At 46.9% G+C, this 17,488-nt stretch overlaps 2 protein-coding genes across 2 annotated transcripts in view; one reads left to right on the top strand and one right to left on the bottom strand.

Annotated features, from left to right (window-relative positions):
* LOC134983526 (gastrula zinc finger protein XlCGF57.1-like) overlaps positions 1–6,089 on the top strand; it is a 32,830-nt gene extending 26,741 nt beyond the window's left edge. The window contains exon 5 of the mRNA XM_063949181.1: positions 3,892–6,089. Within this exon, the coding sequence (XP_063805251.1) occupies positions 3,892–5,141 (1,250 nt within the window). The 3' untranslated portion in view covers positions 5,142–6,089. The remainder of the gene's footprint in view (positions 1–3,891) is intronic.
* Positions 1–17,488, bottom strand: part of LOC134983529 (uncharacterized) — a 166,272-nt gene that overhangs the window by 64,934 nt on the left and 83,850 nt on the right. The window lies entirely within an intron of this gene.

The raw sequence follows: 17,488 nt of genomic DNA, 5'->3' as shown, positions 1-17,488 counted from the left end.
TGCTTGAGGGTCCCCCGACCTGGAACAATATGTCCGAAGCTTCTTGTTGAGGCGAGACGCCATCATGTCTATTTGAGGAAGTCCCCAACGACTTGTCACTTCTGCAAAGACTTCTTGATGAAGGCCCCACTCTCCTGGATGGAGATCATGTCTGCTGAGGAAGTCTTCTTCCCTGTTGTCCACTCCTGGAATGAAGACTGCTGACAGAGCGCTCACATGATTTTCCACCCAGCGAAGAATCTTGGTGGCCTCCGCCATCACCACTCTGCTCTTTGTCCCGTCCTGGCGGTTTACGTGCTCCACGGCTGTAATGTTGTCCGACTGAATCAGGACGGGTACGTCGCGAAGCAGATGTTCTGCCTGCCGTAGGCCGTTGTATATGGCCCTTAACTCCAGCACGTTTATGTGCAGACAAGCTTCCTGGCTTGACCATTTTCCCTGGAAATTTTGTGTGACCGCTCCCCAACCTCGGAGACTCGCGTCCGTGGTCACCAGAACCCAATTTTGTATCCGAACCCGCGACCCTCTAGAAGGTGAGCACTTTGGAGCCACCACAGAAGATAAATCCTGGCACTGGGGGACAGGCTTATCTTTTGATGCATCTGGAGATGGGACCCTGACCACTTGTCCAGTAGGTCCCACTGAAACGTTCTTGCATGGAACCTGCCAAACGGAATAGCCTCGTAGGCCGCCACCCTCTTTCCCAGCACCCAAGTGCAGTGATGAATAGACACTCGTTGTGGTTTTAGCAGATCCTTGACCATGTTCTGGAGTTCCTGAGCTTTTTCCATAGGGAGAAAAATCCTCTGCAGTTCCGTGTCCAGAATCATGCCCAAAAACGTCAGCTGAGTTGTCGGAACCAACTGCGACTTTGGAAAATTTAGGAGCCAGCTGTGTTGTTGTAGCACCCTCAGGGAGAACGCCATGCTTTTTAGTAACTGCTCCCTTGATCTCGCTTTTATCAGGAGATCGTCCAAGTACGGTATAATTGTGACTCCATGCTTGCGCAGGAGCACCATCATTTCCGCTATTACTTTGGTGAAAATCCTCGGGCCGTGGAAAGACCAAACGGCAACGTCTGAAATTGGTAGTGACAATCCTGTACAGCGAATCTCAGGAACGCCTGATGAGGAGGATATATGGGGACATGCAGGTATGCAACCTTTATGTCGAGAGACACCATAAAATCCCTCCCCTCCAGACTGGAGATCACAGCTCAGATAGATTCCATCTTGAATTTGAATCTTTTTAAATACAGGTTGAGGGATTTTAAGTTCAGAATCGGTCTGACCGAGCCATCCAGTTTCGGGACCACAAATAGGGTTGAATAAAAACCTTTTCCCTGTTGCAATGGGGGAACCGTGGCAATGACTTGCTGCTGACACAGCTTTTGTATTGCAACGCAAACTACCTCTCTCTTTGGGAGAGAAGCTGGTAAGGCCAACTTGAAAAATCGGTGCGGAGGCACGTCTTGGAACTCCAGTTTGTATCCTTGGGTCACAATTCTTAGCACGCAAGGATCCAGGCCCGAACGAACCCAGACCTGACTGAAGAGTTGAAGACGTGCCCCCACCGGTGCGGACTCCCACAGCGGAGCCCCAGCAACATGCAGCGGATCTGGTAGAGGCCGGAGAGGACTTTTGCTCCTGGGAGCTAGCCACAGCCGGCGATATTTTCCCTCTTCCTTTACCTCTGGTTGCGAGGAAGGAGGATCCACGTCCCTTTCTGAATTTACGAGACCGAAAGGACTGCATCTGGTATTGAGGTGTTTTCTTTTGCTGTGGAGGGACAAAAGGCAAAAAAGAAGACTTACCGCGGTAGCTGTGGAAACCAGGTCCGCGAGGCATTCCCCAAACAAAACTTCACCTTTCTATGGCAGAGCCTCCATAGCCTTTTTGGAGTCAGCATCACCATTCCATTAATGAGTCCACAACGCCCTCCTAGCTGAGATTGCCATGGCATTTGCCCTTGATCCCAAGAGGCCAATATCTCTCGCAGCCTCCCTTAGGTATATCGCTGCGTCCTTGATGTGACCCAACGTCAAAAACACATTATCCCTATCGAGGGTGTCTATGTCAGAAGACAAGTTATCTGCCCATCTTTCAATTGCGCTACTCACCCATGACGAAGCTACGGCCGGCCTGAGCAGCGCACCCGTAGTCACATAAATAGATTTTAAGGTAGTTTCTTGAGGGCCGCCGTGTCAGAGGACGGTAGGGCCACTTTCTTGGACAACCGTGCCAAAGCCTTGTCCACCGTGGGTCCCACCGTGACCTGTCCTGTGAGGTGAAAGGATACGCCATAGCAATTCTCCTGGGAATCTGCAGTCTCTTGTCTGGAGACTCCCAAGCTTTTTCAAACAGAGCGTTCAGTTCATGAGAGGGAGGAAACATTACCTCAGGTTTCTTTCCCTTAAACATACAGACCCTTGTGTCAGGGACAGTGGGGTCCTCTGTGATATGTAATACATCTTTTATTGCCACAATCATGTACTGAATACTCTTGGCTACCTTAGGATGTAATCTTGCATCATCATAGTCGACACTGGAGTCGGAATCCGTGTCGGTATCAGTGTCTACTATCTGGGTAAAGGGATGTTTCTGTGACCCTGAGGGGGTCTGTGACAAAGCATCATCCATGGATTGTCTCCATGCTTGGTTCTGAGACTCAGATTTGTCTAACCTTTTATGCAATAAAGCCACACTTGCATTCAAAACACTCCACATATCTACCCAATCAGCAGTCGGCGGTGCCAACTGAGTCATTCCCACATTCTGCTCCACTTCCTCCCGGGAATAGAGCCTTCCCCCTCAGACATGTCGACACACACGTACTGACACCCCCAAACACACTGGGTTATAGAGGACAGACCCACAGTGAGGTCCTTTAGAGACAGAAAGGGAGTTTGCCAGCTCACACCCAGCGCCTCACCGGTCTGAAGGATTAAACAATGCCCCAGACCTGTAAGCGCTTTTATATATTAATAAACAGCACCAAATTACTGTGCCCCCCCCCCCCCCCTCGTTTTGCACCCTGTGACTTGTGTACAGCAGTGAAGGGCCAGGAGCAGCATCTCTGCAGCAAGCTGTGGAGAAAATGGTGCTGGTTAGAGCTGAGGGAAGGAGCCCCGCCCCCTACATGGCGCGCTTCGGTCCTGATTTTCTTTATACTGGTGGGGATCTGTATACACTGCCTATGCAGTATATATACTTGCCAGTGACTTATTAAGAGGTTTATATTGCTGCATGCGAGAGTATAGAAGTAAGACACTGATGATGGGGGTGTAAGAGTGGATTATAACCTACCAAATGATGATGATTACAGGGTATCATATGGTGTATTGCATGTAAAGTACCTTGTTCCACACCTACTCTGCTGTAGCAATATACCTTATGTGAGGGTGAGTAACACATGTACAGGCTTACCAGCGTATGAGCACACACATAAAGGAATACTGCCTTACCAATGCTTCCAGGAGTAACGTTAGGAGACATTTCTCTGATCCATCAGCTCATATGACTGATGTTATTGTTCAGCTAGAATCTCCAATTCATACGATATGTTCCCCATCCATTGTTTTACATTGGTGCTGACATAGGACTTGGCGAGTGACTACATCTCCATTTATACTTCATGGTTAGTTACAAGTACAAGAGAGAGAGATATCTAAGTCTTATTATAATATTACATTTGTTATTGTGAGTGTTCTCAGGAGGGTGGACACAATGATAGTCTGAGACACAATATTATAAAGCCTTCATTAAAAGTTATGTTTTATTATACACACACATTTATAATTAAGTGACCCAGAGAGTCGTCTTCTCCTATTGTTAACAAGATTAATATTGTTACAAAAAAATGTCACATTTCCATAATGTATTTTATTTCCAGCAGATGGACACACAAGCAGGAATATCTCAGAAGGACATCTAATGTTATCCCCGGATTGTGACATAAAAGATAATGACAGTAGACAGGATTCTCCAGGAGATAACCCCATTACCCCAATTATACATCCAGCTCTATCAGCTGATCCCCCTGATCCTGGGGAATGTTCTCCTGATCACTCTGATATTGGTGCATCTGTTACAGCTCGGACAGTAGATATAGAGTTTCCCTGTTCTATAGATGCCAAATGTTTTATACAGAACACAAAGCTTATTACCCATCAGTCAGCTAAGGCAGGTGAGAGGCCATTTTCATATTCTGAGTGTGAGAAATGTTTTACATGGAAATCAGATCTTGTTACACATCAGAGAAGTCACACAGGTGAGAAGCCATTTTCTTGCTCTGAGTGTGGGAAATGTGTTAGACGGAAATCACAACTTGTTACACATCAGCGAAGTCACACAGGTGAGAGGCCATTCCCATGTTCTGAGTGTGGGAAATCTTTTACACACAAATCACATCTTGTTAAACATCAGCGAAGTCACACAGGTGAAAATCCATTTTCATGTTCTGAGTGTGGGAAATGTTTTACACACAAATCGTATCTTGTTATACATCAGAGAAGTCACACAGGTGAGAGGCCATTTCCATGTTCTGAGTGTGGGAAATGTTTTACATACAAATCGTATCTTGTTATACATCAGAGAAGTCACACAGGTGAGAAGCCATTTCCATGTTCTGAGTGTGAGAAATGTTTTGCACGGAAATCACATCTTGTTAAACATCAGAGAAGTCACACAGGTGAGAAACCATTTTCTTGCTCCGAGTGTGGGAAATGTTTTACACAGAAATCACATCTTGTTAATCATCAGCGAAGTCACACAGGTGAGAAACCATTTTCTTGCTCCGAGTGCGGGAAATGTTTTACACAGAAATCACATCTTGTTAATCATCAGCGAAGTCACACAGGTGAGAATACATTTCCATGTTCTGATTGTGGGAAATATTTTACACAGAAATCAGATCTTATTAAACATCAGAGAAGTCACACAGGTGAGAAGCCATTTCCATGTTCTGAGTGTGGGAAATGTTTTGCACACAAAACAGATCTTGTTAAACATCAGAGAACTCACACAGGTGAGAAGCCATTTTCTTGCTCTGAGTGCGGGAAATGTTTTACACAGAAATCAAATCTTGTTAAACATCAGCGAAGTCACACAGGTGAGAATTCATTTCCATGTTCTGAGAAGTAAATCAGCTCTTGTAGACATCACTCAGGTGAGAAACCATTTTAATATTCTGGGGTATACTTATCATTGCCATGCGTTGTTCTTCAAGGTTCTTATCCTATCTCCTATGCTTTTTGCAATATACATGCTACCGCAGGGTGAAGTAATCAGATGTCATGCCCTCATCTACTGTTATACAGATGTTATGCCAATCCAAAATGGTTGTCTAGTTGAGCTCCAGGTATGGGTGATGGCAGTTGGCTGTGACTCCGTCCTGGTGAAACAGGTCTGTCATAAGATAGAAGCTCACCGACAAAGGGCAGGGCTACAGCTCAGCTTTGCAAACCAACCAGACTTGCGCTTGGAGGTTTAGAGTTACAAAATGCTGATCCTGTGCGGAATCTTGGTGTCCTGGATGGTGGAGTGACACTTAGACATCACGTATCAGCCACAATCAGATCCTCATCTGAGGAACAGAGCCAGACTCCAGCACTTATTTCCCTCAGAAGATCTACCTACAGCCATACATACACTTGTATCATCACGCATAGACTACTGCAATGTCCTCTACCTGGGTCTCCCAGCAAAAGAATTACACCGTTTGTAGCTTGTCCAGAATGCAGCAGCCAGGCTGTTACCTAACCAGCCCGTTCCTGCCACATAACACCTATTCTCTGCTCCCTTCACCGGCTGCCTGTAAGATGGTGACTATTACATAATCTTACTGACTCTCCCAGCACTACATGACCAGTGTCCGTGGTACCAGAAGCAGCTTCTGCCTCCTTACTGCCCTGCTTTCTTACTTGCATCTGCAGATAAAGGACTGTTACCAGCAGTACCAAGAATCCCCAAGCAGTGCTGAGAGGTCAGGAGGAAGACAGGGTGGTTGCACTGGTGCTGTAGTGGGGCCTGCCGAAGGCACTGTCAGTGGGTAATATTGTCCCCAAGCAGTGCTAAGGTGTCAGGGGGTAGACACAGGGTGGCTGGCAGTAGTGGGGGGAGATAGTGCGGGTGACAGTAGTCGGGGGGAGACAATGTGGGTGGCAATAGTGGGAGACGGTGGGTGGCAGTAGTGGGGGGAGACAGGGTGGGTGGCAGTAGGGACTGCAGAAGGCAGTGTCTGAGAATCTTGTCCCCAAGCAGCGCTAAGGTGTCAGGGAGACTGGGTGGGTGGCAGTAGTGGAGGGGTGACAGTAGTGGGGGGAGACAGGACTGGCAGTAGTGGAGGGGAAATAGGGTGGTAGCAGTAGGGACTGCAGAAGGCAGTGTCTGAGAATCTTGTCCCCAAGCAGCGCTAAGGTGTCAGGGAGACTGGGTGGGTGGCATTAGTGGAGGGGTGACAGTAGTGGGGGTATACTGGGCGGTGGTAGTAGTGGGAGGAGACAGGGTGGTGGCAGTAGTGGGGGGAGACGGAGGTGGTAGTAGTGGGGTGAGACGTGACTGGCAGTAGTGGGGGGAGACAGGACTGGCAGTAGTGGGGGGAGACAGGACTGGCAGTAGTGGGGGGAGACAGGGTGGTGACAGTAGTGGGGGGAGACAGGATCGGTGGCAGTAGTGGGGGAGACAGGGCAGGTGGCAGTAGTGGGGGGAGATAAGGTGGGTGGCAGTAGTGGGGGGAAACAGGGCGGGTGGCAGTAGTGGGGGGAGACAGGGCGGGTGGCAGTAGTGGGGGGAGGCAGTAGGGGGGAGACAGGGCGGATGGCCACAGTACAGTACCAGGGGCTACTGGAGGCAGTAAAGAGGTGTATGGGTCCTGCACAGTCAGTTGATAATTAGACAATGATTATTATGCTTTCTTATTTCCAATTAATCCCTTGTATGTGTTACTGTTATTTGCTGTGTCAGCCTTTATGTGTGTTCTGTGTAATAATCCTGAAAGTAGTGCTGCTACCGATCTCATATCATTTGTAGTAACTTGGAAAAGATGAGATATGAGGTGCACTCTGGAAGCTTATAGGGGGTTAATCAGAGATGAATGCAGATGAGACATCACGCAACCCCCTGGAAAATGGTCCCGGCCCACCCGCGTTCACCCCTCAGAGATGCGGCTGCAATGTGTGTGTGTGCGTGGCCGCTGCGCATGTGCATTTTGCCACCACCAGTAAACTGCTGCGGGCCGCTATTGCGGCTGGGTCTGAATAACCCCCATAGGGTTTTGGCTCCTGATATGTATCTGTTTTAGTTACCTACAAAACTGAAACATAACCTGAATTGTTCCTGTGCTTTAAAGGATATTTCTCTTACGTCCTAGAGGATGCTGGGGTTCCATTTAGTACCATGGGGTATAGATGGGTCCACTAGGAGCCATGGGCACTTTAAGCGTTTAATAGTGTGGGCTGGTTCCTCCCTCTTTGCCCCTCCTACCAGACTCCGTTTAGTTAATGTGCCCGGAGGAGCCGGTCACAGCTAGGGGAGCTCCTAGGAGTTTTCTTAGTTTTATTGTTTTCTAGAGTTTGTCTTTTTACAGGAGGCTGTTTGGCTACAGTCTGCCGGCTTCGTGGGACTTAGGGGGGAGAATGGACCAACTTAATACAGAGTTAATGGCTCCATTACTCCGCTGACAGGACACTGAGCTCCTGAGGGAAATGTCCGCAAGCCCCACTATGGCGACCGCACACTCCCGCAGCACGCCGCCACCCTTAACAGCCAAAAGACATGAAGAGTGGTGAGTACAGCGCTGGCGTCCCAGTTAGCGGGTCACCGGCGGGTATGGCGGCACAAGGGTTGGAGCGCAGCTCTGGTTGCAGGCTGCGCTCCTGCAAGGCTCAGCAAAATATTTTAACTCAGCGCTATGAGGGGCGTTCGGAGCCAATAAGACTACCCTACACTGGTCACACTGGTCTGACTGGGGCTGTATTCCACTCTCAGACATAATTCCACAAGGCCAGTATAAACAAAAGGGCGGGAAGCCGCGCCATTACAGGGGGACGGGGCTTTCACTCAGGGCAGACCCAGCAGCTCACCAGCGCCATTTTCTCCCAGCAGATCTCATTACAGGATGCTGACAGGGAAGCGCTGCCCCTCCAGACAACTCCAGCAAACCTCTGCGGTACCAGGGGGTTATAGAGAGGGGAGTGTAATTAAATGGTACTAGCTGCCCTATTAAAGGTAGCTGGTCAGCGCCGGGCTTTTATCATAATATTAGGCAGATAGGGTGCTGTGTGGATGGTTCCTCATACTCTGTGGCTCTCTGAAGGTGCTGTGAGGGAAACTGACATTTTCCTGTGTGTGTGTGTGTGCGCATATATCTCACATTACCATGGCAAGGGACTGTGGGGGTCATTCCGAGTTGATCGCTCGCTCGCTAGCTAGTTTTAGCAGCCGTGCAAACATTATAACGCCCACTGGGGAGTGTATTTTAGCAGAAGTGTGAACACGTGCAGCCGAGCTCTGCAAAAACAGTTTATGCAGTTTCTGAGTAGCTCTGAACCTACTCAGCGCTTGCGATCACTTCAGGCTATTCGTGTCTCGATTTGACGTCATACACACGCCCAGCCACGCCTGCATTTTTGCAAACACTCCCTGAAAATGGTCAGTTGACACCCAGTAACGCCCCCTTTCTGTCAATCTTCTAGCGGCCGCCTGTGCGAAGAAAAACTTTGCAAAACTTTGAAAAACCTGAGCACAACCACAAAGGGCTTTGTACCCGTACGTCGCGTGTGCGCAATGCAGGGCATACGTGTGCGCAGGAATGCAGTTTTTCACCTGATCGCTGCGCTGCGAAAATCGGCAGCGAGCAATCAACTTGGAATGACCCCCTGTGTGTCTTGTACTGCAGAGTGTTTATCTTCTCCAGGGGAGTCTCTACCATGTACTCAAGACTGTACAAAGTCTCAGGCTTCTGGGTCCGAACCCCCTTGGGTGTGATATCAACTATCTCTTCCAAATTATCCCATACTGAGAAAGAGACGCAGTTTTTGAGAGTCTGTGGAGGATCTGAAGAATAGGGATTCAGCCCCCACAACTGCGCCTCTCACCCCACCCACGTATCCACAGAAGCGTACACTGGCCCAGATAATGCATGCTGACACTGATACCGACGCCTCAGATACAGGGGACGGTGAGGTGGATCTGGTGGGGAGATGCAGCTCCTACCCAAGGGGTTCAAGCTATGATTGCGGCCATTAGGGATATTTTGCAGATAACTGAGAAGATTCCTGTTCAGGAAGAGGAATCTTATTTTAATGTAAAAAAGAAATCCTCGGTTACCTTCCCTGCATCAAAAGGAGTTAAACTCCCTATTTGAAGGAACCTGGGAAAACCCAGAGAAAAAATTCCAAATCCCTAAAAGGCTGCTCATTTCTTTCCCTCAGGAGTATAGGAAGAAGTGGGAAAACCCATCTATTGTGGATGCCTCTGTGTCTAGATTGTCAAAAAAGGTTGTTTTACCTGTCCCTGGTACAGCCTCCTTAAAGGATCCGGCTGCCCGCATGTTTGAGACTACGCTCAAATCACTATGCACTGCTACAGGAATGGCTCAGAGACTCACTATTGCTTGTGCGTGGATTTCTAGGGCCATAGTAAAGTGGTCAGGCACCTTACTAGATGATTTAGATTTCATGAATAGGAGTGACATTGACATGTTTTTACATCACATACAGGATTCTGCAAGCTTCATGGTGGAGGCCATGAAGGAAATTGGCCTGCTTAATGCAAGGTCCACAACTATGGCAGTTTCGGCATGCAGGGGACTGTGGCTTCGCCAATGGACTGCGGACACAGAATCCAAGAAAAGTGTGATCATGCCCTTCACTGGTAAGGCCCTGTTTGGGGACACACTGGATATGTGGATATCCAAGGCAGCTGTGGGTAAGTCAACATATCTTCCTTCTGCAACTACACCGGCTAGGAAATCATATCCTACACCTACACTGCAGTCCTTTCGGGCTGCAAAGTTTAAAAAGAAGTCCAAGTGTTCCTCCACTTCCTTTAGTGGAGGTTGAGGAAAATCCAGAAAACCTTCAGCGACAGGTTCCCAGGAACAGACCTCAGGTTCTGCTTCCTCAAAACCTTTGGCATGTCGGTGGACCTCACTGCCTGGAGACCAGGCAGGTGGAAATAAGGTTAAAAGATTTCAGTCACATCTGGGCGACATCATGCCTAGAGCCCTGGGTAAAATATATTACTGACCAGGGATACACGGGAGTTTCAAGAACTCCCACCTCACAGATTCTTCAAATCAGGCTTACCAGCTTCTCAGGAAGACAGTACAATCCTGCAGGAGGCTATTCAAAAATTGTTACAAACACAAGTCATTGTTCCAGTTCCACCTCAACTACAGAACAGGGGTTATTACTCCAATTTGTTTGTGATGCCGAAACCGGACGGTTCAGTAAGACCGATATTGAACTTAAAATCCTTGAACCCTTACTTGAGGGTATTCAAATTCAAGATGGAGTCTCTGAAAGCGGTAATCTCAGGAGAGGGAATTCCTAGTATCCCTTGATATCAAGGATGCGTACCTTCACATTCCGATCTGGCCTCCTCACCAGACTTATCTAAGGTTTGCGCTAAAATACTAAATGGTGCATATATGAATGAAAACTCCTGTATAATATATAACCATCTGATTCATTTATTCAATAAAAAATACTCTTTGAGGAAGCACCCAGGTACGAAACTAGTTAGAGGGAGAATTTGTTGATCATTCTACAAATTTCTACAACTGATGGTGATCTGGTCCATAAGCTGGGAACCAAGGACGGCCAAACATGACTCCTTAAATCAGAAACCGCCGGCTGGGTCTTCTGCAACAATGGCGCGGCAAACCATCTGACAGGGAGAGTCAGACCTGCACAGCCATCCGTGTAAAGGCGGCTCCAGCTTCCCGTGCTCTGTTGAGCGGACGTAGACAGGTGAGAGAAAGCACCACATACCGCTGAGCGCAGAACAAGATCCCGCAAAGCAGCCAATTGGGCTGCAGTGGTAAGTTGCCATACACGCCACATAAGCAGCAATCACATTACGGGACAAGTGCTCTCAGGAACGTTTGTACATAACGTGGGATACCACACTTAGTGCCACTGCTTGTATATACAAGAGACTGCACCTTAAAACTGAAAAGCATACGAGTGTGCAAAAGTTTTCATACCATTTTAAGAAACATATATCATGGAACAATAAGCTGTGTGCATACAGTATATATCATAGAACAATAAGCTGTGTGCATAGAGTATATATCATGGAACAATAAGCTGTGTGCATACAGTATATATCATGGAACAATAAGCTGTGTGCATACATCATATGAGTGGTAACCACAATTTGGGACAGCATCTTTAAACACAGTTGTTTCTATAATATCTATATGGATAACATTTTAAAGTTAAATTGCACTTTTTTTTATGAAAGATGTGTACTTAAGATTGGATACTATCTAGAGTGTGCATAAGTGTTCATACGACATGTGGTAATATATATCAGGTATTATATATTGTTATAGCAATTTAGGAAAAGTATTTGATGACTTGTACACATGAATTCTATATAGTAAAAGCAGAACGTTACCCAATCTTTTTATATATATATATATCTTTTATTGATTAAATAAATCAGATGGTTATATATTATACAGGAGTTTTCATTCATATATGCACCATTTAGTATTTTAGCGCAAAACAGTAATTTTTTGGTTCTTTGGTTTGCTTTAATTTCTGAGGTGGAGATCTGTGGCTCTTCATCATCACTAATTAAAATAGCTCTGCGCGCACAGACACAGCTGGACTGGTTTTCTGCAGCTCATAGTAGAAAAACTAATTGAATTTATACAATTTAAAACCATATAGCGCCTGAATTGTGATTTTTTGAGTTCTGTTATCTAAGGTTTGCACTACAGGGCTGTCCCTATCAGTTCCAGGCTCTGCCATTTGGCCTCTCAACAGGACCGAGGGTGTTTACCAAGGTCATGGCAGAGATGATGCTCCTCCGCAAGCGGAGTGAACATAGGCCCTCATTCCGAGTTGTTCGCACGCAAGGCAATTTTAGCAGAGTTACACACGCTAAGCCGCCACCTAATGGGAGTGAATCTTAGCTTCTTAAAATTGCGAACGATGTATTCGCAATATTGCGATTACAAACTTCTTAGCAGTTTCAGAGTAGCTTCACACTTACTCGGCATTTGCGATCAGTTCAGTGCTTGTCGTTCCTGGTTTGACGTCATAAACACACCCAGCGTTCGCCCAGACACTCCCCCGTTTCTCCAGCCACTCCTGCGTTTTTTCCGGAAACGGTAGCGTTTTTTCCCACACGCCCTTAAAATGGCCTGTTTCCGCCCAGTGACACCCATTTCCTGTCAATCACACTACGATTGCCGGAGCGAAGTAAAAATACTATCTTCATAGCAAATTTACTTGGCGCAGTCGCAGTGCGGATATTGCGCATGCGCACTAAGCTGAAAATTCACTGCGATGCAAAGAAATTTACAGAGCGAACGACTCTGAATGAGCGCCATAATTCCATATCTGGATGATTTACTGATAGAGGCATCTTCCATGGAGAGGTTGTTGCAGAGTATTGCTCTCTCAACTCATCTACTTCAGGATCATGGATGGATTCTGAACCTTCCACAATCACATTTGGAGCCGACAAGGAGACTTCCCTTCTTGGGGATGATACTCGACACGGAAGGTCAGAGGGTGTTTCTTCCATTGGAAAAAGCGTTGGTGATCCAGTCAATGGTCCGGGATGTCCTGAAGTCAGTTCATCAGTGCATTCGCCTTCTGGGGAAGATGGTAGCCTCCTACGAGGCACTGCAGTACGGAAGATTCCATGCAAGATTCTTCCAGCTGGATCTCCTGGACAAGTGGTCCAGATCAAATCTTCACATACACCAGCGGATACGCCTGTCGCTGAAAGACAGAATTTCACTTCTCTGGTGGCTGCAGACTTCTCACCTGATCGAAGGCCGCAGGTTCAGGATTCAGAATTGGATTCTTCTAACCACGGATGCAGGTCTTAGAGGTTGGGGAGCAGTCACCCAGGGGGAAAACTTCTAAGGAAAGTGGTCAAGTCAGGAAGCCATCCTTCCAATAAACATTCTGGAACTAAGGGCCGTATACAATGCCCTTCTACAAGCGGCACATCTTCTGCGAGATCAAGCCATTCAGGTTCAGTCGGACAATGTAACGGCGGTGTCCTACGTAAACCGACAGGGTGGAACGAAAAGCAGAGCTGCAATGTCAGAGGTAAGAAGAATTATTCTCTCGGCAGAAAGACATGCATTGGCACTGTCGGCAATCTTCATTCCGGGAGTGGACTACTGGGAAGCAGACTTCCTCAGCAGACACGATCTCCATCCAGGAGAGTGGGGCCTCCACCCGGAGGTGACAGGCCGGTGGGGAGTAACTCAGATAGACATGCTGGCCTCTCGTCTCAACAAGAAGCTCAGGCAGTACTGTTCCAGGTCGAGAGACCCGTTAGCAGTGGCCATGGATGCACTGGTAACGCCGTGGGTGTTCCAGTCAGTATATGTGTTCCCTCCACTTCCACTCATCCCAAGGATTCTCAAAAGAACAAGGCTTCAGGCGATCCTCATTGCTCCGGACTAGCCAAGAAGGGCTTGGTACGCAGATCTTCTGGAATTACTCATAGAGGATCCGAGGCCTCTTCCTCTTCACGAGGACCTGCTGCAACAGGGGCTGTTCATTGATCAAGACTTACCACATCTACGTTTGATGGCATGGAAGTTGAGCGCCAGATCTTAGCTTGGAATGGGATTCCGAACAGGGTGATTCCTACACTGATCCAAGCTAGGAACGGAGTAACATGTAAGCATTACCATCGGATTTGGAAAAAACATGTATCTTGGTATGAATCCAAGAAGTTTCCTGCGCTGGAGTTTCAACTGGGGCATTTCCTCCTCTTTCTGCAAGCTGGTGTGAATGTGGGCCTACGCCTAGGCTCCATAAAGGTCCAGATTTCGGCCTTGTCCATTTTCATCCAGAAACAATTGACTGCTCTCCCTGAGGTTCAGACATTCTTGATAGGGGTTCTGCACATCCAACCTTCCTTTGTGTCTCCTACGGCACCTTGGGATCTTAATGTGGTGTTACAGTTCCTGCAATCGGATTGGTTTGAGCCTTTACAGGAGGTAGACATAAAGTTTCTTACTTGGAAGGCTGTCACACTGTTGGTCTTGGCATCAGCAAGATGTGTGTCAGAATTGGGGGCATTGTCGCACAAGAGCCCCTGCTTGTTTTTTCATGAGGATAGAGCTGAGCTCAGAACGCGTCAGCAATTTCTCCCTAAGGTTGTGTCTGCATTTCATATCAACCAACCTATTGTGGTGCCAGTGGCTACTGACTCCTCGGCTTCCTCAAAGTCCTTGTACGTTGTGAGAGCTTTGAAGATATACGTGAAGCGGACAGCTAGTCACAGGAAATCGGACGCGCTGTTTGTCCTTTATGATCCCAATAAGATTGGGTGTCCTGCTTCTAAGCAGACAATTGCTCACTGGGTCAGGTTTACTATCCAGCATGCTTATTCCACGGCAGGATTGCCGGTTCCAAGATCTGTATAGGCCCACTCTACTCATTCAGTTCTTCGTTTCTTCCTGGGCAGCTGCCCTGGGTGTCTCGGCTCTACAGCTTTGCCGAGCAGCTACTTGGTCAGGTTCAAACACGTTTGCTAAGTTCTACAAGTTCGATACTTTGGCCTCTGAGGACCTAAAGTTTGGTCAGTCAGTTCTGCAGGATCCTCAGCACTCTCCCTCTCATACTGGGAGCTTTGGTACATCCCCATGGTACTAAATGGAACCCCAGTATCCTCTAGGACATGAAAGAAAATAGGATTTTAATTACCTACCGGTAAATCCTTTTCTCGTAGTCCGTAGAGGATACTGGGCGCCCGCCCAGTGCTTCGCATTCCTGCATAGTTACGTGGGTAAGTATTGGTTCAGCTGTTGCTATTCATGTTTCATGATTTGTTGGCATGGTTTTCCTTTGGTTATGTGTGTGCTGGTTCAAATCTCACCACTGTCCGTGTATTTCCTCTCGAAGTATGTCCGTCTCCTTGGGCACAGTTTCTAGTCTGAGTCTGGTAGGAGGGGCATAGAGGGAGGAGCCAGCCCACACTATTAAACTCTTAAAGTGCCCATGGCTCCTAGTGGACCCGTCTATACCTTATGGTACTAAATGGAACCCCAGTATCCTCTACGGACTATGAGAAAAGGATTTACCGGTAGGTAATTAAAATTAGAGATGAGCGGGTTCGGTTTCTCTGAAACCGAACCCGCACGAACTTCATGTTTTTTTCACGGGTCCGAGCAGACTCGGATCCTCCCGCCTTGCTCGGTTAACCCGAGCGCGCCCGAACGTCATCATGACGCTGTCGGATTCTCGCGAGACTCGGATTCTATATAAGGAGCCGCGCGTCGCCGCCATTTTCACACGTGCATTGAGATTGATAGGGAGAGGACGTGGCTGGCGTCCTCTCCATTAGAAATTAGATTAGAAGAGAGAGAGAGATTGTGCAGAGTCAGACAGAGTTTACCACAGTGACCAGTGCAGTTGTTGTTAGTTAACTTTTATTTATTTTAATATAATATATTATCCGTTCTCTGCTATATCCGTTCTCTGCCTGAAAAAAAACGATACACAGCAGCAGCCAGTCACACAGTGTGACTCAGTCTGTGTGCACTCAGCTCAGCCCAGTGTGCTGCACATCAATGTATAAAAGGCAAAGCTTATAATAATTGTGGGGGAGACTGGGGAGCACTGCAGGTTGTTATAGCAGGAGCCCCCAGGAGTACATAATATTATATTAATTTAAAATTAAACAGTGCACACTTTTGCTGCAGGAGTGCCACTGCCAGTGTGACTAGTGGTGACCAGTGCCTGACCACCAGTATAGTAGTATATTGTTGTATGTATTGTATACTATCTCTTTATCAACCAGTCTATATTAGCAACAGACACAGTACAGTGCGGTAGTTCACGGCTGTGGCTACCTCTGTGTCGGCAGTCGGAACTCGGCAGGCAGTCCGTCCATCCATAATTGTATTACAAATATATACCACCTAACCGTGGTATTTTTTTTTCTTTCTTTATACCGTCGTCATAGTGTCATACTAGTTGTTACGAGTATACTACTATCTCTTTATCAACCAGTGTACAGTGCGGTAGTTCACGGCTGTGGCTACCTCTGTGTCGGCAGTCGGCAGGCAGTCCGTCCATCCATAATTGTATTATTATTATAATATATACCACCTAACCGTGTTTTTTTTTTCATTCTTTATACCGTCATAGTGTCATACTAGTTGTTACGAGTATACTACTATCTCTTTATCAACCAGTGTACAGTGCGGTAGTTCACGGCTGTGGCTACCTCTGTGTCGGCAGTCGGCAGGCAGTCCGTCCATCCATAATTGTATAATTAAATTATATACCACCTAACCGTGGTTTTTTTTTCATTCTTTATACCGTCGTCATAGTGTCATACTAGTTGTTACGAGTATACTACTATCTCTTTATCAACCAGTGTACAGTGCGGTAGTTCACGGCTGTGGCTACCTCTGTGTCGGCAGTCGGCAGGCAGTCCGTCCATCCATAATTGTATTATTATTATAATATATACCACCTAACCGTGGTTTTTTTTTCATTCTTTATACCGTCGTCATAGTGTCATACTAGTTGTTACGAGTATACTACTATCTCTTTATCAACCAGTGTACAGTGCGGTAGTTCACGGCTGTGGCTACCTCTGTGTCGGCAGTCGGCAGGCAGTCCGTCCATCCATAATTGTATAATTAAATTATATATCACATAACCGTGGGTTTTTTTTCATTCTTTATACCGTCGTCATAGTGTCATACTAGTTGTTACGAGTATACTACTATCTCTTTATCAACCAGTGTACAGTGCGGTAGTTCACGGCTGTGGCTACCTCTGTGTCGGCAGTCGGCAGGCAGTCCGTCCATCCATAATTGTATTATTATTATAATATATACCACCTAACCGTGGTTTTTTTTTCATTCTTTATACCGTCGTCATAGTGTCATACTAGTTGTTACGAGTATACTACTATCTCTTTATCAACCAGTGTACAGTGCGGTAGTTCACGGCTGTGGCTACCTCTGTGTCGGCAGTCGGCAGGCAGTCCGTCCATCCATAATTGTATTATTATTATAATATATACCACCTAACCGTGGTTTTTTTTTCATTCTTTATACCGTCGTCATAGTGTCATACTAGTTGTTACGAGTATACTACTATCTCTTTATCAACCAGTGTACAGTGCGGTAGTTCACGGCTGTGGCTACCTCTGTGTCGGCAGTCGGCAGGCAGTCCGTCCATCCATAATTGTATTATTATTATAATATATACCACCTAACCGTGGTTTTTTTTTCATTCTTTATACCGTCGTCATAGTGTCAT

This window comes from Pseudophryne corroboree (assembly GCF_028390025.1).
Source record: "Pseudophryne corroboree isolate aPseCor3 chromosome 3 unlocalized genomic scaffold, aPseCor3.hap2 SUPER_3_unloc_17, whole genome shotgun sequence".
Lineage (NCBI taxonomy): Eukaryota > Metazoa > Chordata > Amphibia > Anura > Myobatrachidae > Pseudophryne > Pseudophryne corroboree.
Note: the sequence above shows the minus strand (reverse complement) of the source record. Positions and strands in the feature narration are given on the sequence as shown.